General features: G+C 37.9%; 1 protein-coding gene across 1 annotated transcript in view; it reads right to left on the bottom strand.

Moving 5' to 3' along the window:
- The window catches only part of LOC149554892 (rab GTPase-activating protein 22-like), a 37,696-nt gene extending 12,361 nt beyond the window's left edge, over positions 1-25,335 (bottom strand). Inside the window, exon 1 of the mRNA XM_089828903.1 lies at positions 24,917-25,335. Within this exon, the coding sequence (XP_089685029.1) occupies positions 24,917-25,134 (218 nt within the window). The 5' untranslated portion in view covers positions 25,135-25,335. The remainder of the gene's footprint in view (positions 1-24,916) is intronic.
- Positions 25,336-26,843: the final 1,508 nt, after the last annotated feature.

Here is a 26,843-nt window from a genome sequence, read left to right as displayed (position 1 = left end):
AAACACTCTACTATAGATCACGGCATCACTCTTAGACACTTGATTGAGAAAGTTTGGGACACTCCGGGGAACGAGGTTTTTTGTTGTTTCGTGGACTTTAAAAAAGCATTCGACACTGTGCCACGTAATAAATTATGGGATAGAATGGAAGAGTTGGAAGTTCCTAAAGAACTTAGGTCGGTGGTTTACAGATTATATGAGCAGATCAAAGCTAAAATCAGAACGACAGAAGGGCTATCAGAAGATTTTGACAGCAACATCGAGGTTAAGCAAGGGTGTCCGCAATCTCCAACATTATTCGGGCTCTATATTGACAAGTTAGAAGAGTGGATAAACAAGACCAATGGTGAGGGGGTGCAGCTGGCCCACTTTGTGATAAGATTGCTCTTATATGCAGATGATCTCATAATTCTTGCTAGAACAGCTAAAGGTTTGAAAGAGCACTTGACAACACTAGAAAAATTTTGTCATGAAGTAGGAATGCAAGTTAACACTAGCAAAACCAAAATTATGATCTTCTCACTGAAGAAGAATAAGGGCATACAAGACGAGTTTCTGTTTGAAAATAGCCCACTTGAGATTGTGGAAGAGTACAAATACTTGGGAATCGATTTTCATAACAAACTCAATTGGGATACTTGCAGATCAAAAAGGATCCAAGGGGGCTGGAAGGCGTTATACTCTTTACAAAACAAGTGCAGAAACGCAGAATTATGGGATTGGATGACCATGAAAACTCTTTTTGGTTTGCTGGTCACTCTGGTTATTCTATACGGATGTGAAGTGTGGGGAGGTAGTATGTCCGAACAAAAATGGCGGCAAGTAGAAAGAATTCAAAAACACTTCATCACATGCAATATTAAAGTCAAAACCACAGTTCCGTATGAGATCCTTTTGGCGGAGGTGGGTTCCTTTCCATTAGAAGCCATTGCTTTGGTCCGGATGATAAGCTATTTAAAGAAAACCCAAGGTCTGGAAACACATTGTTGGCCCAAATTGATCATAGAGGAAAAACTTGTGAGGCGGAAAAGCACATGGATGAAGCAAAATGACAAATGGATGCGAAAATGGGATATCAACATCCAAACTTGCCCGGATAACATTACAGAAATAAAGAAGTTTGTCAATGAAAAATTCCACAATATTCTGTGGACAAGACACATAGGGCGGAAAAAATCTTATTACATTAAAGAATTTAATCCCACTTCTAGTCATGATGAAAAGGCCTATATAAGAGCACCTATTAACTGGAAAGCAAAAATGTTGATGGCACAACTTAGAACTAGTTCACATCAGCTGCGATGTGAAACTGGTCGGTGGCAAGTTCCAAAGGAAGAGTGGGCAGACAGAACATGTTTATTTTGTAATATGGGAACTGCTGAGAAAGAGCAGCACTTTGTCAAGGAGTGTCTGGCTTACAATGACATCAGATCTGGTTATACAAAAATACTGCAAAACAAGGACTTCGACTATTTATTCGAGGAAGATCAAGTAAAGAGAGCAGCAGATTTGATTACCAAACTTCAGAGCAGGAGAGACAAGTTAACCAAAACTTTACAACTGACTAGTTCTGCTCCTGACTCGGGAGGGTGATTGCATGGGTCCCATAGACTACTTTAGTCTCGTGGACGTCATTAAAATCTATAATATCATATCATCATGCAGAAAACATGCAACCCAAAAAAATCAGACTTAATGGACAATTTTAAAGCAAATCGGCTACTTATGTCTCCAAACTCATAATCTGTAGGTGTCTCGCAGATATCTTTTTACACAAGAACTGTCTATTGGATGAATACAATTTCTGGGTGCTTTGGCATGCGACCCACAGTGCCTTCAGTATGGTTGGTTATCGTGATTCTAATAAACGGGGATTTTTAGATGGGAAAGCTGCTATGGTGAGTGGAGCTTCAGCACATGAATAAACCCTGAACCAGAATACAGGTTTTACTCTATTGTCCAACTTTCCAAACTGCAGACCCTGAAGAAAGCAGTTGATTACATTCACTCCTATTAGCTGAAGTTTTGAAAATTTGATCAGATTAGGAAAATTGTGATAACTGGAAACATTAAAGTTGTAGCAATATTTCCCGAAGTGTAGCTACTTGAACCATGATGTTTGTTGTCCTATAACATAGTTCCTCAAAAGTAACCTTCTATCTATTTGATCAAAATTTTCAATTGCCCATTGGTTTGAGGATGATAGTGCTTGAGATTGACACTGCTTGTTAATTGGAAGATCTCTTGCCAAAACAAGCTGATAAATCTTGTACTTGACAATCAAATTATTCCTATGCAGCCCATGAAATCCAAAATTTCTCTAAAGAACAAATCAACCACTTGCACTTACAATATTCTTTGGAGTGATTTCCTCTTTTGTTCCCAGTGATAGCTTTTGCAGACATCCCAAGGCAGCGATTTATACTTTTCTAGCAGTAATCACATCTCATTGCTGTGGAGAGAGAGGCTTCTCATTAGTCAAAAAAATCAGAAATTCTAAAGTTCATAGAAAATATTTCATTCGCACCTCACGTTAGAGTTTGTGTGTGCATCAAAGAAAAGGTAGGCCATGTTTCTTGTAAATTGAGGGGCATCTAGTCCCATATGCATGGTGCATTGGGTTTTTAATTGTGCCTTCACTAGGTATTCGAATGAGTATCGACAATATGAAAATCATCAACACGTCCTAGAAGCAAGCACTCTACTTTGCATACTTGGTTTGGCAAAGCAAGGACTAGTTAGAGTCTCACCTCACCGTCAATAGTCTCATACATTGTTAGATTTCTCTGATCCCATTCCCATTTGCAATATATTTCATTAGAAGTAGTTGAAGAGCCATCATTTGCATTTGCAAAGTTGATATTCATTGAATAAACAGCATAAGTCCCTAAGTGATTGCCAGCATGTCACAGCACAAAACTGACTTAAGTCCATGATTAGAAGGAGCCTTGAGGTTGTTTTAGTTAATCACACATTATCATATGTTTAGCTGCTTTAGCATCTATGCTTTCCTTATTCAAGAGAGGATTTGCTATTTGTTGTTTCATCTTGGAATATTAAGTGTTTTATCCAACATGTTGAAGTGGTCACAAAACTCACATCTTTGTTTGTTGGTTGTTAGTTTTAGAGTTTTGGGCAGTAAGAGCATCAATTTGAGCTCCAAACTCTTCAAATTTACATCGAGAAATGCTTAAACCTTTTCAGGTCTCTAGAGTTGCAAGGTGTGGACAAGTCATAAAAATTGTGTGGTCCCGATCCCTAGGGTCAAGTTATGCAACCGTCTAGTTTTGTGTGAAAAAAAGTATTGGGAAATTTTGGCTAGTCAATTGGTCTTCAAGGTGTCTAAATTCCATGTTTTAATTGTTATTTTGTACTAAATGATGAAATCATTCAAGAAGAGTGCAAAGTCGTTATGGAAGTCATTTTTCCACCACATTTGGACCAACAGCAACAGTCATCATAGAAATTGATTTTCCAAGTCTTGGTGTAAAGTCCCTATAGGGGTCGATTTTACAGTCCTAGAGGACAAAAACAAGTAAAAACAAAGTTCAAAAGGCCAAAAGTCCATATAAGGATGAATTTTCCACTATAGAAACAAGTGAAAATCATGTTGATAAATCCCACTTGTCCCTATGAAAACCCATTTTTTACTCTAGGGCATGAGCAACAAAGTCAAAATGCAATAGACCCCATGACAGTCATTTTTCCATAGGCCTAACACTTCCAAAAAGTTAAAGAAAAATAAACATAAAAAATCTCTATGGACATGAAATTTTCACTGTCCCTAGAAGGGTCATTTCTTCACTGGGATGACACTTAGAAAAGTTTCAAAGGGGAACAGGAAACTCCTTATAGACATGAAATTTGCACCAATCCCTATGACAATAGAATTTCTTCTTTGTCCCCATAAAGCCAAAATTTTCACTTGAACAGTAAAGGGACCCAAGCTGTCCTTACGGACAAGGATTTTCCACTTGTCCATATACCCATAGAATTTCCACTTGCCCTTATAGAAAGTGATTTTCCATTTGAGGATTGAGATGAGTGAATGAAGAGATGAAGTGTTTGGATCAAGATTGTCCCTATAGGGATTGGTTTTCCCCTTGGCCAGCAAAAGAGAGGGTAAAGTTTTGCCCTTGTTGGGGTCGAATTTCCCCTATGATGGATAAATAAGAAAATGAAATGGATTTTTAAGGGATTAGTTTGTCCCTATAGAGATCGAATCTCCACTGAGGAACAAGAGAAATGATAACAAAGATTACTCTTGATGAATAGAAATCTCCACCATGAATACTTATGCGAGTTTGAGGATAGATTTAAAAGAGGAATTAAATAAAAGTCAGTTTGCACAAGCTCCAATGTTCTAAGTGGCAAATACTTTAAAGAGGCAAAAATCTTTTATTGTGGACCTATAAATCAAAAAGCCCAAAACCCTTTAGAAAGCTATTGAACAAAAAAAAAGGAAATACAATGCAAGAAGTCGATTTAAGACTGAAAGACAAGAGGTGGCAAAGAAAGTTGGTTGATTAAGGCAAGGCCATTAATCAACCAAGGGCTGAAGGCAAGTTCTCACCAGCAATACTGAAGGAAGGGTCAAACGTTCAAAGTCTGAGAACTGAATCTCCTAAAGCCTGATTCTGATTTTCACAGGCATTCAAGGCCCGAGAATCAAATCTCTTTTAAGTCTGATTCTGATTGTCGCAGGGGTATCAAACTAAAATTTGAAAATACCTTCCCAGGAATCAGAGAACATAGGAAAATAGAAGTATCAAGTGCTTCAGGGAGTCCAAATAGTGCTGAGGATTCAAGATCAGATCCTTGTTAGATGATATTACAAATTTAAAGAAATAAAATCACAAACAGTTGTCTGCAGACCAAGTGATAGTGAACCATATTGCTTCAAACGAAGGGTCTGAAAATGTCTGCTACCTATGGCAGTGATCTCAGAGATAGAGAAAAGAAAGTTCAAACAACCTGAAAAAATGCAGTACATGATCCAGATTGTTTAAATATAAATGATGGAGGAGGCTACAAATTAGTAAGTTTCAGTTCCAGGTCTACAAACTCACCCAAAATCTGTGATTTTCAGAGAGAATTGCCAAATTTCAGTTTTTTCTTTTACTCAAGTCGCAACCTAAGGCACAAGGATAAACCTTTTTTGCAAAGAAAATGAATCAATTTGAGAGAAAAGTTATCCTGGTAAGCATGATTCAGCATTTGCCCTCAAAAATCAGAAGACAAATGATTCAAAGATGTCAATGGTCACTATGACAATAAAGATGACAAAGAATCTTAAAAAATGAAGGTGAAGATACAAAGGATTCAACTACTACAATGTCAGAACATCTCAAGGAGGAAGTTTCCAATGATGAGAGGGTTGTAAAGTGGAATTGAAACAAGGATTATAAGACAAGCATGCTAAGGCGCATCCATTCAATGCAATCCAGTTAAATTATTCCAAGTGGACATATGGGATGCATTTTCAAGTGGATATGTATTTCAAAAAAAAAAACTCATTGACCCATAAAGTGGTGCAGAGCACCTAAGGGTAAAGGTGAAACCCTAACTCATTCTTGGTTTGTAAATGGTCTAACCAACCATTTAGAGAATAAGGACTACATATAAAGTCCCAAGTTAATCTTAGGAGGTGTGGATAGGTAGGATTTGGAGTGTGAGTCAATTTTTGTCAATTAGGTCCTGATAGGCAAAAATTGCTCAAAATTGCTCTATAAGGCAAAACATGGAAAAATGCCTAAAAAGAAGCAAGAAGTGTTCAAAAGAGGTCCTCAGGTGTTTTAGGTTCATTTTATGAGGTTTGAAAACAAACTGGTCGAGGTTGGAGGCTTGAATTGCAAAATTGCAAAAGTTGTCAAAAAGTTGCTCATTGACAACTTTGCAATTTATGCAAAATTGCATTAGCAATTTTTACAATGAAAGGCTAAGGGCATGCCAGAATTGGAACAAAGTATGAAAGATGAACATCAAAGTCTCATGAAAAACAACAGTTGGGTGTTGTCAAATCATCCACTAGGGAAGAAGCCCACTGGCCAAAAATGGGTGTATAAGGTTGATGGCACACTAGATTAGTTTAAAGAACAGTTATTAGCCAAAGGATTTTCATAAAAGGAGGACATTGACATTGAGGAGACATTCACTCACATCGCCAAAATGAGTACCATTTGTGTTGTCCTCAGCCTTTCAGCTCAGTTTTGATGGCATATTCATCAAATGGATGTTAAGAGTGTTTTTCTCAATGGTGATTTGCAGGAAGAGGTTTATAAGACTCAACCTCCAAGTTTTAAGGCTGCAGGTAAAGAACACCAGGTTCGCAAATTGGTAAAAGTTCTTTAAGGCCTCAAACAAGGCCCCCAAGTATGGTACATCAAGATTGATAAGTATTTGATTTCAAGAGTTTCAGCGAAGTCCTTCTGATTCTAAATTATTTGTCAAGCATGCTAGTGGTGAGATTCTTATTCTTGTCATATATACTGATGATCTCATCATTACTAGCAATGCAGCACATTTGGTCAAGCACGTTAAACAAAATTTCTGTCAAATTTTTGACAGCACCAATTTGGGACATCTCCATTATTGACTAGGTGTCAAGGTTTAGCAAACAAAAACCTCCATCCTCATTTCTGTCATAGTATGCCAAAAGTTTGCTGGATAAATTTTGTATGTATACTGTCTTAAAAATTAGCACCCATTAATTTGAAAGCTCAAAGACTTCTTAGGCACGGATGCATTTGTGCTTGTGCTTGATTTGCTGCATTTTCCTTCAATTTTTTATTCATTTTTTGACCATTTCTTTTCTACTCTCGAGATCCTCAAGATGATTCCCATGCAAAAACTCTCCCTGGTATACACTGAGGTCAACCTATAACCAGAGGGTTTTGTTTGTGGGATTTCGGGCCCATTTCAGGGTTTTTTATTTCTTTCCTGCCCAGTGCAGTTAGCCCTTTCAATTTTGAGGCTTATTCACTTCATTTCATAATCCATTTTTTCATTCAATCAACTTGAAAGAAAGGATACATTCCATCAATTGCAAGCAAGTTATCAAGGTGCATTCAAAGGTTCAAGCAAGTATTCATCAAAGGCCCTCATTCCATTCAATCAAGCATACATTTCCTTCCATAGATCTAGCTTCTTTCTTCATTAAGAATAGTGGAGTTGGCCATCAAGGAAGGAGATCTGCATTCATAAACATTGTACAAGCACTCAAGCATTCAACCATTCAAGCATACTTACATCCAAGGATTTTTGATTTGGCACTTGAAAATCTATTGCATTTGTGAAGACATCCTGCATCATACATACAAGCATTCGTACATCTTTGTGGATAGCAGATTTGAATCCATCCATAGAGGTATGGGAAGGGATCTATTGCATTTGTTGAAGACATCCTACATCATACATACAAGCATTCATACATCTTTGTGGATAGCAGATTTGAATCCATCAATAGAGGTTTGACAAGGGAGGTGAATATTTGCATTTGTCTTGCTTTTACATTTCAAGGTTAATTCCTAAATGGGGACTTGGACAAGGCAAACCCCTCTTCCCCCCAACAATTTCCATTTTTCTTGCATGTAGGAGCAGATTTGCGGACTTTCAAATCTACCGAATCCGTAATTGCAGATTTAGGATTACAATCTCTGTCAGAACTTTGAATTCTCAATTTTTTGTGCAATACAGGTATAGGTAAACTGTGACTTGTACCCAAGACAACCTAAATCCCAGAAGTCAACCTGTTCCTGAGGCTTCCGAATTTTCAAAGTCAACAGATTCTAGCTTGTAGGTTCCAGATTCGGCTCGATTTCTATATTTGTTGCAGTTTGACAGTCCGTTTTCATATCTGATTTGTTTCCTCTACCAGCCCTCAAAGTCAGTTTGATTTCCTCTGTGTCATTTCATGGCATTTATTTTGGTATATCAAAATTAGATCTCTTTATGTGCTTCATTGTCAAATATGCTTCTACTTTACTTACATTACATTTAGTCAATCAACTTGTGTTAATAAAACATATTCAATCAGTCCATAACATTAAGGACAAAGAACAACCATTGAAGGAAATCCTTTAGTATACACATTTGAAAGAACTTGGGTTTAGCATTGGCACCTAAATCCACTTTGGGTTGTGCTAATCTAATTTGAGTTCTCTTGAAGGTTATGCTTGAAGGTCCCTCTTTCACTTTCCTAATGTGCATAAAAGGTTAAATAACACACCCCCAATCTCTTACGATACCAATCTTTGATGTTATGGGATGCATGATTCCAAACCAGCATCTACACCTATGGAGAAAGGGCTGAAACTTTCAGCCAAATGAGATCCACTGATGGTGGATGAGTCAGCATTCGAGCAACTAGTGGAAAACCTCATCTATCTCACTGCCACTAGACCTGACATTGTAATGATCCAATGTCTCTCTGGTTTCAAAACGTGGGTTTCCATAGGAGATTGCCTGAATAAGGATGTACGGTGCACAGGAAGGCCAGAAGACTAGCCGTACGGCTTATTACACAGCAGACATGGAGATGGCGTATGGTGTGAGATTTACTGTCCGTACGAAGGGCTAGCTGTATGACTAGAGTCCATACGGTAGCAATGGTCAAGACATACGGTAGACTGTCTAGAGATGTCATATGGGTATGTTTGGAAAAGGAATGTACGGAGGTGATGCCTTAAGGGCTGTACGGCTGTGTGGTGATACAGTGAAAATGGGAAGCCGTACAAGGAGACCATACGGTGGAACAAGGAGAGCAATACAGTTAATGAAAGTTGCACAAGCAGAGAGAGAATGTGGAATGAAGATGGAATTTGTAGACAATAGAATGGAAAGTGAAGTGCAAGGAAAAGACAAAACATTTTGGTGAAATACCTTATTCATTCAATCACAAGAGAATCAATTTGCAAATGATAAAGCTTCGATTTGCCAAACTGAACCGAGAAGTATACGGACAGAATTGGGTGAGGGTTGAATCCCACCGAAACTGCACGGGCCAAATAGGGAAGATCTTTCACTTCCGAAATGGCGAACAATTCCGAACTCCAACAGGAATCTGCGATATAGAGAAATATAATCCAAAGCATACCTAAGACTTCCTACAAGCCGTGCTTAAATACTCGTCGAGAAACCATTCCGAGGGTGTACAAAGAAAGCCAACAGCGACACAAACTTTGACAAAAAAAATAAAAATGGGACCAAGATAAATTAAATCAACCGGCCCATTACAAAGTTTAATTAAATACACTTATTTTATTATGGGAACATTACAGTCCTCCCGTCCCAAAATTTGCTTGTCCTCAAGCAATTGCAGTGTTAGGTGCTAGATAATGTGCTCGCCTTCCCACGTTGCATCATCCAACGGTAGGTGTCACCAGCGTACCAAGTATTCCTTCACAATGGAGTTCCGTAGGGTCTTTTCGCATACTTCGAGGATCTCAGCAAGTTCCAGAATGAGTTTTCCTTCTTCGTTGAGTGGCAGAAGGTTGGTAGCAACTGTGATGTTTTGCCTTATGGCTTTCTTCAAACAAGAAACATGGAAGACATTATGAATGCAGCTTCCCTCTGGAAGTTCCAGTTCATACGCTACCTCACCAATGCAACGGACCACGCAATAGGGACCATAAAATCGTGGCTTCAATTTCTCGCTCCCTGTTCCTTTTAATGAAAACTGTCGATATGGCTGGAGCCGGAGATATACCAGATCCCCTACTTCAAAACTCCTCTCTCTCCGGCGTCTGTCAGCATACATCTTCTGTTGATTTTGTGCCTGCTGTAGGTTTTCTTTCAAACTCCTCAGTATGTCCTGCCCCTCTTGAAGCTAGTCCCTCTACCTTGGAGCACGATTGTCACCCAGAACTGTGTTGATGAAGGAGAGGGGTTCGTACCCGTACAGAGCCTTGAATGGTACCATCCCAATAGACATGTGATACATGGTATTGTAGCAATATTCCCCCAAATGGATCCATTTTACCCACACTCGTTGTGCCGAGACGTAGTTCCGAAGGTAGCCTTCAAGCCATTTTTCCACAATCTCAATTTCTCCGTCCGTCTACGGGTGGTAACTCGTGCTTGGTGATAATTCTATCGTTGCCATCCGAAACAATTATGTCCAGAAGATACTAACGAATCGTTCATCCCGATTGCTGACGATGTTTCGCGGCAACCCGTGCAGGCGAAAGACTTCTCTAAAAAACAAATCGGCAACTTGAACAACCTGAAGGTCTGAGGGGATGGCGAAGAAATGTGCATACTTTGTCAACTTGTCAACCACCACAAAGATATAGTCCTTTCTGTTCACCTTGGGAAGACCTATTATGAAGTCCATTGATATACTTTCCCACTTATGTTCAGGAATCGGCAAAGGTTGTGGCAGCCCGGCAAGCAAAGTGTGTTCAGACTTATTCTGTTGGCAGACCGTACATTCTCTTACATGCTGCAACACATCCCCTTTTAGTCCCTTCCATGAAAACCTCTCCTGAAGACTTCTATAAGTTTTAAGGAAACCGAGGTGTCCAGCCAGAGGTGAGTCGTGTACTTCCTTCAAGATCTTTTGCTTTAGTTTGGACTCTAACACCAAGTATATCCAATCTTTATAGTATATGATATCATCCACCACTCAGTACCGATCATCCATTATTTCACAAGCAGTTGTATTCTTGGAATATTTCACTAACAGTTGTGCCTTCCAGTCAACTGAAATCTGGACTAACGAGCAGATGGTGGATTTTTTGGACAAGACATTTGCAACAACATTGTTCTTTCCTTTTACATATTCAATGTCAAAATCAAAAGACTGAACTTTTCTTACCCATTTTTGTTGTTTTTCATTCAAGTCTCATTGCTCTAGGAAATATCTCAGACTGTTGTGATCCATACAAACAACAAACTTGGCGCCTACCAGATACTGTCGGAACTTGGTTAGTGCATGCACGATGGCCAACATTTCTTTGTCGTAGATGGAATACAAGCGTTCTGTTGGTGTAAGCTTTTTGCTCTCATAAGCAATGGGGTGTCTGTCTTGCATCTGTACTACTCCAATGCCTTCCCCAGATGCGTCGCACTCCAGAATGAACGGCCGAGTGAAGTTAGGTAGTGCAAGTACGAGACAAGTGCTCATGGCCCTTTATAGCTTTTCAAAGATGAGTTATGTCTCTTCGTTCCACTAGAATGACCCCTTCTTCGTCAAATCTGTTAAAAGTGTGCTAAGCTGAGAGAATCCTTTAACAAACCTCCTGTAGTAACTGCACAGTTCAAAGAATCCTCGTAGGTCCATAAGTGATTTTGGGAGAGGCCAGTCAAGAATAGCCTGAATCTTCTCCTGATGCACTTGAACCTCGTATTTACTGACAACATGCCCCAAGTACAATATCTCTGTCATCCCAAACTCACATTTGGACTACTTGGCAAATAGGGACTGTTCCTCCATGATACCCAGAACTTCATTCAGTTGCTTTAGATGCTCCTCCCATGTCTAGCTATAAATAAGGTCATCAAAGAATACCAATAGATACTTACGCAGTTGTTTGTTGAAGATGCGGTTCATGCATGATTGAAATGTAGCAGGTTTGTTGGTCAATCCAAACGGCTTGACCAGGAACTCATAATGTTTGTAGTGGCAGCGGAAAGTCGTTTTCTCCACATCTTCTTCTCTCATTTGGATCTGATAGTATCCGGAACAGAGATCTATTTTTGAAAAATAGACCGCTCCATGCAGTTCATCTAGCAGCTCATCTATCCTTGGAATGGGATACCTATTCTTTATTGTTTTCTTGTTCAATGCGCAGTAGTTCACACACATGCGCATCATCCCGTCCTCCTTTTTGACCAACACTACAAATGATGCGAATGCGCTGGAACTAGGACGGATCCATCCTTTCTCTAGCAATTCCTAAATTGTCCTTTTGATCTCATTTTTGAATTTCTTGGGGTGGCAGTACAGTGTGGTTATGACTGGCTTTGCCCCTGATTCCAACTCGATAGTGTGTTCAAACCCTCGGTGCGGTGGTATGCCAGGAGGAATATCCATGAAAACCTTTTCATGTCTACTCAAAATATCTTGGACCTCATCATCCTATGGAGGCGTTCTTTGCCCTTTTATAGGTTTCGCCGGGATGAAACAATGCGCAACCCACACAGCATCATCGTGCCAAAAGATTGCCTCCATCCAATGTGCAAAAACTTCCTTCGGACCTTCATTCGCCATTCCTCAGAGGACGACCTTCTTTCCGTCAACCACAAAAGTGAAGTCCATTCTTTTGAAACTCTGGGTGTATTCATCAAAGGTCTCCATCTACTGTATGCCAAGAATAACTTCCATGTCTGCCAAGTCCACTATGAAGAAGTCCTCAGTTACTATGTGATTTGCCATTGTGATGCTTAGTTGAGGAACAAGATGCATGCAGGGCAGGAAAGTCCCTTCGACTACCTTGACCTAAAAGCCTGCGTGCACCTCTGTAGGGAGACTTCTTTGTCTTACCAAGGATGAGTTGATGAAATTTAGAGTTGCGTCACTATCCAACATCACCACTAACCCTTTGTCCCTACAGGGTACCCCGTACACGAAAAACTATGCACCTCGGGCTGTCAACCAATGTAATGGCTCCTCTGTGCTGTACCAGAGAGGCAATTCTCTTCGTACGGTTCAGATTGATGTTGGTGTCATGGTAGGGTTGGTTATCTTCAGCCGACATTTCTTCTTGTTCATGTTCGTCCTCATCATCGGATACGACCTCAATGTGGTGAATCTTCCCTTTCCCGAGGCATCGGTGACCAAGCTCCCATGGTCCCTTGCAATTGAAACACAATTTCTTCCTTTGGAGTTCCTGTCGGGTAGCTTCATCCAACAACGGCTTCTAGGGCGGAGGTTTGTCCCTCGAAAACGTCAGCGGTTTCGAATGTGTGTGACTTCGGGAGGATCAGGATGATGCCAACGACGATGCTATACTTTGTGCCTTGATTGCTTTCGACAGGGTAGACAGATGAATCCCTTCACCCAACCTTTCAGCGGTTCTGCCAGTCCGTCCATGAAGAGCTTGACCCACCACCTTTTGGAAATGTCTGTGACCAAAACAGAAAGTTTTTGAAACTCTGCAATGAACTGATCTACCGATCCAGTTTGCGTCAGTTGCGCCAAATCTTTGAGATTGAGCTCGGGATCTTTCCCATCAAATCGTTCTATCAATCTCTCCATAAATTCCGCATGTCTTCATTTGATCATGTCCTAATGTGATGGTGTCATGGGGCCACCATTCGTGCGCAACTCCCTCCAAGTGCAACGTGGCAAATTTGATTGCTTCTTCTAGCATAGAATTCAGCTGGAAGTAGGTATCGACTTTCATCACCCACGCTTGTGCTGATATAGAACCCAATTCGTCAAATGGAGACAAATTCACCTTACTCAACTTTCTCCTAAGATCATCGTTAAAGTATCCTCTGTTTTCGCCTCCCGAATATCTCATTCTCATATCTGCGTAGTCTTTGTATGATATATCTTCTTCAAGGTTTGCATTCTTCCACTCTTCTCTCATCTCTTCGAAGTTTGGTTGTCTCCCTTCGTGTTGTGTCTCCGTCTGTGGTGGAAAAGCCGGCATGGAAGGCCAAGAGCGCGCTGGCTGAGGGTTTGATTTACCCGTCACCAAGTCCGCGCTATGACCATTTTGTTCTCTAGCTATTTTGGTCTCCGCCAACTTCTTGAGAGTTTCTTCCATGAGTCGTTGGGTATCAGTGATCTATCCCTGATTCCTGGCAAGTTCCCTCAGAAGAGCCACAAGTTTGACAGTGGTCGGTTCCCGTTCGTCCGCCATTCTATCAACGGAATGTGTCCTTTTCCGGCTATAAACTCTCATTCACTGTCCATAGGCTGGCAAGATCGAAGCGCTCTGATACCACTATAATGATCCAATGTCTCTCTAGTTTCAAAACATGGAATTCCCCAGGAGATTGCTTGAATAAGGATGTACAGTGCACAGGAGGGCCAGAAGACCGGCCATATGGCTTATTGCACAATAGACAGGGAGATGGCGTACGGTGTGAGATTTACTGTCCGTATGAAGGGCTAGCTATACGATACAATCCAACAGCAAAGTCCGTACAGGAATGGGAAGAGACAGTACGGTATATGGATATCTTTGTATGGTGGAAGATGAGGTGTTTCACAACGTTGCACAGAAATCCGTACGGTGGCAACTGGTAGCCCGTACAGTGACTACTGGAGTTCGTACGATGGCAATGGCTAGGACATACAGTAGACTATCAGGAGATGCCGTACGAGTATGTTTGGAAGAGGAGTGTACGGAGGTGATGCCTTAAGGGCCGTATGGCCGTATGGTGTTACAGTGAAAATGGGAAGCCATACAAGAAGACCGTACGGTGGAACAAGGAGAGCAGTACGATTAATGAAAGTTGCACAGGCAAAGAGAGAATGTGGAATGAAGATGGAATTTGCAGACAATAGAATGAAAAGTGAAGTGCAAGGAAAACACAACATTTTGGTGAAATACCTTATTCATTCAATCACAAGAGAATCAATTTGCAAATGATAGAGCTTCGATTTGCCAGACTAAATTGAGAAGTATACAAACGGAATAGGGTGAGGGTTGAATCCCACCGAAACCGCACAGACCAAATAGGGAAGATCTTTCACTTACAAAATGGCAAACAATTCCGAACTCCAACAGGAATCCGCAGTACAAAGAAATATAATCCAAAGCATACCCAAGACTTCCTACAAGCCATGCTTAAATACCCATCGAAAAACCATTCCGAAGGTGTACAAAGATAGCCAACGACAACACAAACTTCGACACAAAAAAAAAAATGGGACCGAGATAAATTAAATCAATTGGCCTATTACAAAGTTTAATTAAATACACTTATTTTATGACGGGAACATTACAGACACCAGCTATGTCATGAGCTACATTTCTCGCCTCATGATAGCCCCAAAAGTTGAAAATTGGGTTATAGCGAAGCATTTGCTGAGATATGTAAAGGGCACTCCTAATATTGTGATTTTCTAGGGCAAAAGCACATATCCACGGTTCATTGGTTTTACAAACTCATATTGGGCAGGTTCTATTGACAACAAAAACTCTACCTCTAGGTATGTTTTCAGTTTGGGCACAAGTGGAGTCATATGGACAAGTAAGAAGCAGCAGGTGGTATCAATCTCCTCTAACAAAGCTAAATATCAGGGTCCTGTTAAAGCAGCTTGTAAGGCAATTTAGCTGAGACGAATGCTTGTAGACATGCACATGCCTCAAGCACAACCTACTCCCCTGATCTGTGATAATCAGGGAGTCCCAGGGTTAGCCAAAAATCTAGTCTTCCATGAATTAACAAAGCATGTTGACCTTCATTGTCACTAAATCCGCCCACTTGTCAAAGATGGATCTGTGACATTGAAACGTTTGTCAAGTTAAAGAGGTAGCTTGGTGTAGTTGATAGAACGTCCATTAAAGGAGGTTCTTGCTATTTTTAGCTCATTATTTTAGAGTCTTAGTTAATGGTCATTTAGGTTCTATTTTTCAAATGTCTTAACTAGTTTATCTTTATTCATCTATATTTAGATGACTTTGCTTATTTGTTAAAAACTTAAGTAAACTCTCGATATTTGTTTATTTGGTTAATACAATTATTTAGTTTTAAGAATGTCAAGCAAATATAGGAACCTATGTTATTAGACTTCATTACAAGCTTGCCTTGAGAAGGGAAAAGAACTGTATCTTTGTGGTTGTTGATCATTTGCACACTTCATCTCCATTCCCAATGAGTTCAAGAATCAAGAAGTAAATATTTTCTTTGGGTTGTTCTTTGGCAAGAGTTATTCAAACTCATGGGAACAGAGCTGAACCCTAGCATTAGGTATCAACCCCAAACAGACGGACAAATAGAGGTTGAGAACGAATGGATCAAGAGATATGCGAGGATTTGTGTGACTGATCATCTGCCTATTTGGGTACAGGGTTGAACCTAGGGGAGTATTGCTACAATTCTACTACCATGTCAATCCAAAAGTCCTCTTTTATAGCATTCTATGGATATGAGGCTCCAACCTTCACTGAAACAATGCTTCCAGAGACACGAGTAGCCAGAATACAAGACTTCATTGAGCAGTGTAGACAAGCTTTGATAAAGATACATTTATGCATTCAGCTTCAACATGCAATAAATCAGCAAATGATTTATGTTGATGAGCATCAAACACAGAGGCATTTTGAGGTAGGAGACATTGTTTCCCTCAGTTACAATCTTACAAGGAAAAAAGTGTACCTGAAAATTCAAATCTACCTTTATGGCCATTATAGAATAGTTAGATGTATGAGCTGTAAGTTCCCCCTAATAAAAGAAAGTGGGACGGTTACTGTCAATGCATGAACAGATAGAGAAGCAATTATGAAAATATGATGGATTGAGTTCTTAGTGCAGTGAAGAGGGCTTGGTAGTTAACTGGTATCCTAGATAACCCAGCCTTGTCTTGCTTGAGGGAAAGCAAATTCAAGCAAGAAAAACTTCTGGAATTGCCTTTTTAATCCACAGCACTGAAACTTAGTTGGTAATTTATTAGGATTTAATCTTTCAATTAAAGAAGCTGTTTTTGAGTTGATATCACACCTGTCCATAACTGTCAGTAAAAAGCTTCTTCTGATACTTACTAGGTGTTAGACCAAGTCAACCAGATTACTTTGAAGATTGATTTGTCAATTAACTGCCCAGTTACCATTAACATTTGAGGGATTTTTCTTGCCTCTAATTGAGGTGTACTGGGAAGAAGCTTGAGTTATATAATACACTAGGAAAAGGCAACTAGAATAAATGATTCCTATTTCTAGTATGGACAACATGTTTCAGTAGCTGTAGCTTGCAAATGAAACCCTTCAAGCATAAAGACCAATCTTCTTGAGGATGAAAATCCTTAAGCAGCCAACTGGCATCCAGACTTACATTTCAAATACTAGTGATGCCCAGTTCTGCATAAGGGAATGTTTAGAAAGTTGTATTAGTTTGATAAAGTACAATTTGTATACTTTTCAATACATATATAAATAATATAAAAGAATATATGTTCATTAGAATAGTTACGGGTTTGTATTTTGGTTACAATTATTTTTCTGAATTATTTTCTGTATGTTATTAGTAGAGGTTTATACATTGAAAGCCACAAGTTAGATGAGAAAAAAAGGTTCTTAACTATCTGGTAACAACTTAGCTACTTATTCGTGAAACGAATCCGATTCAGGCATGTGAATCAGATCCGTGGATTCATGATATCTTTTTCTAAATTATGATTCGTGGAGGATTCGTGTATGCATGTGTGTATATATATGTATGTATGTATCTATATATATATAGCGTTATATATACAAAAAAAAAAGAGAAATATACTATTCTAAAATTAAATCATTTCATTGTATGAATCTATGATTTTGGTATGAATCTATGAATCAAAGCCATTATGGTTATAAGAAAATAACCAGAAAAAGAAATTTCTGGAAGAATCCAGACACAAATCCAGATCTGGATTGGACCTAATCCGGGCACGAATCTGGATCCGGATCGGACCAAATCCGTGCACGAATCCGGATCCGGATCAGATCCGAATCCAGATCCGTCCTCTAGGGCACATATCCAGTAACTAAGGGTAACAATCATGTGAACATGTCTATGATAAAGAGATGGTAACAATCATGTGAACAATGTCCAACTTCAAACAATATAGAGTTTGTGGCAATCTACAATTAGGATAAAACATAACATTTTTAGATACAGGCCATCAAATCAGTTGAGTAAATTACAGGTGGCTTTGAGATTCACTATTGCAAGACAGACAGGCTGGTGGCTTTCAAATTCAATACATATACAAATAATATAAAAATGTATATTCAATAGAATAGTTATGGGTTTGTATTTTGGTTACAATTATTTTTCTGAATTATTTTCTGTATGTTATTAGCAGAGGTTATTACATTGAAATCCACAAGTTAGATAAGAAAAAAAGGTTCTTATCTGTCTATCATAAAGAGATGATAACAATCAGGTGCACCTGTCTATGATAAAGAGATGGTAGCAATCATGTGAACATTGTCCAACTTCAAACAATATAGAGTTTGTGGCAATCTACAATTAGGATAAAACATAATATTTTTACATACAGACAAATTACAGTCGACTTTGAAATTCGCCATTGCAAGGGAGACAAAAATATGTTAGCCAATGCCTTGTCTAGACTTCCTACCTTCAAAGTGGTAAGAACAGATTAAAGCAGATTAAAGTAGTGATTGAAAATCACTCTTCTCCATCAGATGACCATGGCGGGTTATTTCAAACTTACATAACAACTAGAAAATCCTACAAATGGAAATGTCTTAAAGAATAATGTCCAAAATTTTGTGGCAGCTTTTAAACAATGCGAAAGCAATAAGTTGTGAGTTGTTAGGGGTACCCAATCGATTCAGCCATCTCCCATCCCCAGTAAAAAGTGCTATCTGTTTACTTGGATTTCATCGCAAGTTTTCCTAAAGTCAATGGTAAGGACTGCATATTAGTGGCTGTTGACCAATTAACTAAATATGTTTGCTTTATGGCTAGTAAAATTAATTATACAGCACATCGACTTGCTCTGGTTTCATGGAAAATAGTTATGGGTCAACTGACTACCACAGACCAATGTGAGTGAGAGGGATCCAAATTCTCAAGCAAATTTTTATGAGGATTCTTCTTGTTGACTGATACAACTCTGTCCTTTACTAGTAAATTTCATTTTAAAACAAGCAGGCAGAGGAAGAACGTGAACATGAGCTTGGAGAGCTACCTGTGAAATTATTTGACCGACCTACATGTTGCATGGCTTCAGTAGCTACATTTGGCTGATAATTAGTATAACACAACCCATCATGTATCAGTTGGCATCCCCACATTTCCAACTTTGTCCGGATATAGTCCACCCCCATTAATAGATTAGAGTATCCAAGGTATTAAGGTGCCTTCGGTACAGCATTTCATTTCTGAGAGCCAACACCTTTTGTCAGCTCTCTGAGACAATCTTAGGATGTTAAAATAGAATGAGATCACAAGCCAATCAGGGATACTAAGAATGGAAACTTGCAGTTTGAGATCACATTTTCCTTAGATTAAACCTTATAAACAGACTACATTTAGGAGGAATACATTTCAAAAACTATCTTCAAAGTACTACAAACCATTCAAGATTCTTCAATGTTGTTAATATTTAAATTCATCACTCATGAGACAACACAAAACAAAACAATACACATGGTAGAAACTAAACCCTAGACTAAAATTCAAGCTATACAAAGGGTTTCACATATATGCCTGTTCCTTATTGCCTATGTTTTTGCCTTGCCTATTAACAGTCAATATCTGCAATGCAAGTTTTAGATATTAGAAAGGATAAACTATCAAGCATAGATGAATAAATTCAACTTTCCACTAATAAAACAAAGACAAATATTCAACTGGAGACAAAGATTGAAAGAAAATGAATGAATGCTTACTACAAGCTAAATCAAAGACCAATAAATTAATACTAACAGGAAGGAGCTCAAATGAATGAACACACAATTTCATGAAATAAAGAACTAAATTGCTTATAAAGCTATCCTTTAGAAAGACAGGTTTTGCCAATACAAAGATTGAGTAAATGTGATATAATGTCAATTTACTTTATGAAATTATAAACATGCATTCACTCCCCTTGACTTGACATGCAAATGATAATGTAATCATGAAAAAAAAAAGCATCAATTAATACAAACATTTAGCATTATATGGGCATCAACAAACATGTTAGGCAAATAGCTTATTTCTTGGAATCAACTATGAGTGCATTGCTATACAAACCCTTCCCCAAGTATCTAATTTATCAAAAGTATGCAATTGCCAAGATTTGATAATTTTACCTTATTGCCTCCCCCTTAATGTAGGAAAAAAATTGATGTTGCTACCAAAGCTTATCCGGGCCACAAGATAACACACATTAAGGAATAGAGTTCTAATAGAATATCAAACATAGTATAAGGAGCTACCTACAAAAAACACATAACGGGAGGAGCGCGATATACTTCAGATCCACCCCTATTTTCTCAATTGGGGGCAAAATTAAGGGTGGACATGTAAGCTAACATGCATTTGTAATAACTAATAAGCTCAAAATTAGGGAAGTAAAATAGAAAAATAAATATATTAAAGGATTAGGATTTTCTCATAGGATACAAATAGAAAGTGAATAGATGGCAGGGAAATAAGTCTACTTCAGACAAAAGAATTGACAAGAAACTATATGTTAGAAGCATAGTTACCGGGAGAACCGTCTCCTACACCTTGTGACGCATCTCGGAGACCCCCAGTACCGGAGACACGTCTCTAGGTACTAGAGATGTCCCCAAACATGTTTGGATGCACGAGGTTTTGGTTGCCATCTCCAAAGTCCCCCAACCAACAATTTATGCCTCCCACCAAAAATATTGAGCATAAGGCATCATAAAAACTCCTAAATTGTATCCTCTATCATCACCCCTTAAAAATCGTTACTACTTGTATGTTAGTAATGATAATGATAGCCACTATAGTTTTCCAAACAATTTGCTTAATTGCCTCTAGAAAGAATTGTCAATGATGTATAATTATTTCCTTTTCTTGTAGTGTTATGATCTACTAACAACTCTTCATTTAAAGAGATCACATAAATGGTAATAAGAGATATTTGCATAACATCAACTCAATAGTTGGAAATAATGGAAGCCATTGGCTATCTCCAAACTTCTCAAGTATCTTACAGGGACAAATCCATGCCAACCTTCTCCATTTTCAGAAGAACAATACAAAATTTCTCATAGTCACACATCCCATATCCTTTGGCATCTAATATAAAATATATATTGAGTTTTGAATTCTTTCACCCTTCAACACAATGACTTTTTGACTTTTGTTTATCTAAACTTAACGTTATAATACCACTATTCTTGTTTTCAAAGTTCTATGTCATGATATTTTCTAGAAATTATTAAATTATATTAAACAACAATTAACGTCTCCAAGTACCCTCGTCTCCTACTTTTTACAATTAGTCTTACCAGTACCAGTACCAGTCTCCAAGGTCTCCAAGTACCCCAGTCTCCTGGTAACCTTGGTTAGAAGTTTAGTTGGAAACTTGGTTAAAATAGCAAATAGATAGCATGCAGTTGGAGCTTCAGATATTCGTAATACAGGAATGTGATTGGATTATAAGAAAAGATATATATACAAGCAGACTCGTTTTCTCTCTTAAACCCTCTCCCATTATAAAGGATTCAGAATGACCATTTTGGGGAGTTGGAAATCAGATACTCAGAATGCTGTAGCAATTTATCCTGAAGATTGTTTATCCTCATCACGTGGGAATTGCTCACCTCAAAACTTGAATTGCTCCAGTAAGTCTAGAACAGATTTATTTGTTTGACAGTTCTCCTTTTCGTATTTTTTCAAAAATGATAATGATCTAGATGAACGATATTCTTCTTGAAGTACATGTGTTGTAAAGATAGTGGTCTATTTAAGTTAAGATTGCAGAAAGGAGCATTACAATCTGAATATTTTTCCTTTGCAAATTATAACCCCTTGAAATATTATTGTATTTCTCCTTTAGTTTCCTTCATCCAATATTCTTATGAATACATATACCCATGCAATCATACCAATAAACCCCTGTAATCATGCCTTATGTGGATTTCATTAGTTTACAAATGCAGTTATCTTCTAGAATTAATCAAAGCTCCGCCTATGGCATTGAACTTAAACCAAGCATTAGGTTACGGTTTATTAGCATATATCTGTGTAAATGAGCATCATCTATTGAACTTCCCAATGTAAGTCAAACATAAGTGTAATTTGCAGTTAATTGTTTAAAATAAATCCATTATCTTGTTTTAGTGTTTCAAGGACTAACTTACGACTGCAAACATCTGGTTAAATCAAGTACGCAGTTCTATTAAACTCTAACCTACCAGATTACCACCTTAATTTGAGAGATTGATTAGTCAGTTAACTGCCCAGTTATTATCAGCATTTAAGGGATGTCTTGTCCCTAAGTAAGATGTACTGGGAAAGAAAAGCTTGAGTTCAATAATGTGCTAGAAAAAGGTAACAAGAAAAGATCATCTTTTCCTAGGATATACATTGTGTTTCGGTATTGTAAATGAAACCCTTCAAGCATAGAGATGGTCTTCTTAAGAATGAAAACCCTTGACCAACAGAATGGCATTCAGGCTGACATTTTGAACATCAGTAGTGCCCAGTTCTGCATGAGGGAATGTTTAAGCAGTATTACATCAAGTACTGATTTACGACTGCAAATACCTAATTAGATCAAGTATGCAGATGTGCTTACCTCTAACCTACCAGATTACTGCTTTAATTTGAGAGATTTATTTGTTAGTTAACTGCTCAGTTACTAAAAATATTTGAGGGATGTCTTGCCTCTATTTGAGGTGTACTGGGGAAGAAAAGCTTGAATTATATTATGTGCTAGGAAAAGGCAACTAAGTAAAATCATCTAATTTTCAAGAATGTACATCATATTTCGGTATTTACTTTAAGGTTTCAAATACTAGTTTACAGCTGCAAATATCTAAATATAAAAAGGTCATCATTTAAAAGGGCTTTGCTTCTTCAAAAATGTAGGCAATCAGAACTCTAACTATGGCATCACCCAGAGCAAGGACCACCACAAGTTCAACCATAAGCGCAATGAAATTTCCAAGCTAGGATAATTCCCTTGATTGGGGACTTCATGTATCAGGTTATGATCGCAGATACTGTGCAAATAAGCCTAATATCATGATCCAATTTACTAAGAAACTTATTTATTTACCAACAGATTTCTCTATCGCGTGTGTTCTTGTACATGTCTATGCACATGTATGTGCATGTGCATGTGTATGTGTATGTGTATGTGAAACCCTTCAAGCATAGAGATGTTTGCAGACTGATGACCTTTTTATATTTATACATACTGCAAGACATCTCATTTTGAATAATTATGACATACACATGGACATGGACATGCACAAAGACATGTACAGGCGCGTGCGCACGCACACACATACACATCTCTAAGATTGACTAATGTCTGTGTACACATTTGTGCGCACCTATACGTGTGTGTGCGTGTGCACCAGTACATGTTTGTGTGTGCGCTTGTACATGTGTATGTGCACACCTGTACTTGTGTGCGCGCCTGTCCGTGCATGTGTGTATGTGTGGGTGGGTGTGTGCGTGTGGGTGTGTGTGTGCGCGCCTGTCTGTGCATGTGTGTATGTGTGGGTGGGTGTGTGTGCATGTGGGTGTGTGTGTGAGTGTGGGCATGGGTGTTTGTGTGCATGTCCATGTCCATGAGTATGTACATGTGCATGTGCATGTCTATGTGTATGATTACAACTAATAAAACAGATGTTGTAAAATATTCTCCAAATTCTTGTTTAATTGTACAAGGTTAAGACTGGAAACACTTGTGCAATCACTCATCGAAGCATTACTGAGGGGATAATAAACCTGCTCCAAAAAAGTTGAGATCTGCAATGTAAAGATGAGGCTTCTATCAAAAAATCAAGTATTCTACAACCAACCGGTATAAATTGATTTTTCTGTGAATATACAAAAAAAAACAATTCATTCTCAAAAACATCGCCCTCTCGACTTGAGCTGGCAAGGAAATAGAAACCAGTAATCCAATTCAGATTGAATAACCGGGAATTGAGCTGGCAAGGGAATAGAAACCGGTAATCCAATTCAGATTGAACAACCGGCAGGTCCACGCAGAAATTATTGCTGGTTTCTGCTATTATGGTGCCTCATACTGCAAATATACTACCTTATCATAGAAATACTGTGCAATTATGACTACTGTTATGATCCTATTTCCTAGAAAGTTTTGTTTCTTCAAAACATAGTAGATTGGAACTCTACATATGTCAATGACAAGTACAAGACACTACATAATTGCAGTTATGATGAACTCTCCAAACACTGGTCAATAGTGCTGACATAATATTACAAGCAGTAGACCATCCCTGAATATGCCTCTGTAATTTATCTGATATAAAAGTCTCACCATTTACAAATATACTAACCCAGCTCCTACTATGACAATGCAAAGAATCACAAGGCCCGCCACAAAAGTAGATAAAATACATTGTGACAATTTTATTCAACTATCTTAACTAAAGATTTCATGTGTTAGGTTATGACTTTATAGACGTGTGTGATTGTGCCCAATATCTTAGTTTAATCACAATAAATTCTTCAATTTTTGGTTCAACTATCTTGAATTCAAGTTTCATGCACTAGACTCTAACTGCCAATATACATGTAATCAAACCATACATCATGATCCTGTAATTTGAAGATTTCATTTTTCACGCTGATTCAGTAAATCAGCGCTCTTTCAACCCAGAAGTAAGGTGCGCCACAACCATAGTTATACGAATTTCTCCAAAATTTATTCAAATGTCTTGAATTAAGATTTCATTACTAGGATACAGCTCCATATTGATAATTGTAACTATTAATGCCAACAAGTTCTCCAAGCTTTGCTTCACGCCTCATTTTGCAATCTGTGTACTTGCTTATCACCACAAATATCTGAGCAATTGATTCTGAAATGACGAAAGTGAGCTCCAGAAATTCCCCAATCTTTGTTCTACTGTCTTAGAATTCCACTTGCTAGGTTATGAATCCAAAAACGCATATGATGTTGCCTACAAAATCTTCCCCCTCTAATCAATATGCTCGACCTCAGATTTCAATGTACTAGGTAATGACTGCAATTATCTACATTATACATGATCTAGTGTGCAATTCTCACATGATTATGCATAACGATCTGATCTTCGGGATTGAGCGAAAAAGCACTCACCTTTTGGAGTAAATGACAGCTCCGCCGAGGGCAGCGGCCAGCGCAACTCCTACCACAGCCGTAATCACAACGTTGAAGCCATTTGCGGTGCTACCGCTCCTGCCGTACATGATATTCTTGATGCCATTAAATGAAGGATTTGAGGACGCAGCCATGACCGTCTGCATCAACTCTAACCCGCGGAGTGCCAAATTCTGAACGAATTTGGGTTCCACCATCACAGAATACGTTGGAAAATGTATCCGCACAATCGGGGATTGTTGTGCGGTGATTGGAGTCGAACACGTAACTTCTTGACTTTTAATGGAAGGGGAACGTTTAGGTTTCTGTGAGGTTATTTATTGTTGCGAGTTCTGCCACTTTCATGCACCTGCGAGCGTTTGCTCTTCTTTTTCTTTTTTGTATTTTTATCATAAAAGGTCAGATCTTACGTATCTTCCAAATTTGTTTATATATTTTTTATATTTTTAGAATGAAAATCGGTAGACTACGAGGGACCTTTCATAATGCTTTCTTCACCGAGAGGGTTTAGAACATTTGACTTCGCAGGTGACCCACTAGGGTTTGATGTCAAGGGTGACATACACCTCACAAATATAATAATTGTGCAATATTAAAATTTGTATATCCATCTTTTGTGGGTCATACAAAGTCTTTTATCTATAACAAATTCTGATATTCAAATCAATTTAATCAGTCTACATTATAGTAGAGAGTTTAAGGTAATGTGTTTGTTTCTTTTTAAAAACACTAGAATTCTATTTTCTAAAACTAATATTTGAACAATAGCATAATAAAAATAATAATTGTGTTCACTTTTATTTAATGTATGTAATGACTATTTGTTTATTACTATTAAAACTTAATTTTTTATTTTAAATTTATGTGTTCAAATATAAATCTTAAAATGTTTGACCGAAATATCATTTTTAATCATGAGTTGTGCTTTTTAGATATTGAATATATGTAAAACGTAGCAAACATGATTTTTGGATAAGAAATTTAAAAGGCATGGTTCATTTTTATAGTGTGGATGATTGGATACCAAACCAATATAAAAAATATTCAAAGGTTTGATTTGGCAAAAGTTGGTATATGGTCCAAGAAAAATTAAGAAATAAAAGGACAAAGATGTAGAAAATATTGGAGGTGTCAAATACAAGAAAACATCAAACAAACTTTAGACGTGTAAGGTGATGATTAGACTTAAATCCAATCTTTGGGGGGATATTAAAAAAAATACAAAAGTTTTAGAACTCCAAGAAGAAGGCAATACTATCTGGAAAGAAGTTAATGAGTCAAATTCGTATTTTCTTTGTGTTTATTTTATGAAATGTCATGGATTCTTCTATAATAAATTGTTTTTATCTATTTTGTCTACCAAAAACATTTCTCTTGAATTTGATCTATAATTTAAGTTTTTTAAAATCTTCTTGGTGTTTTGTGGTTAATGGACCTTTCAAGGGGGTTCTACTTGGCAGATTTAAAAATTGTTTCAATATTACAAGCAAACATGTGGCTCTATATATTCTAGCATTAGGAGTCGCGTTAATGCTTGGGCAAAAATAAGGTGGTCGTTTCTTTTTATGATGGGGTTGATTCTTTTTTTGTGAAGGAGGGCATTCTCTCTTATATTAAAACATTTCATCAATCTAGATCTCCAAAGCTTAGTATGTGATATATCCCTTTTTGTACTCGATCGATCAACTATGTTACAGTATTTGTTGCTAATGAGTTGTTGGAAAACGTGATTGATGGAATGGATCTCTTTTGTTGGCAAGTTCATTGCCTTTAGAATGAAAGTAGATTAGCTCTTGTAATAGGTGATTGTTGTATGGATCTTGAAAGGTATTATTACTATTAGTGTTATTATGACTCTATTATTTTTGTTTTATTTTGATAATAAAAAATATAGCATTAAAGTTTT

The sequence above is a fragment of the Cupressus sempervirens genome, chromosome 5 (genome assembly GCF_028749045.1).
Source record: "Cupressus sempervirens isolate cs-2001-9-10 chromosome 5, ASM2874904v1, whole genome shotgun sequence".
NCBI classification, from domain to species: Eukaryota; Viridiplantae; Streptophyta; class Pinopsida; order Cupressales; family Cupressaceae; genus Cupressus; species Cupressus sempervirens.
Note: the sequence above shows the minus strand (reverse complement) of the source record. Positions and strands in the feature narration are given on the sequence as shown.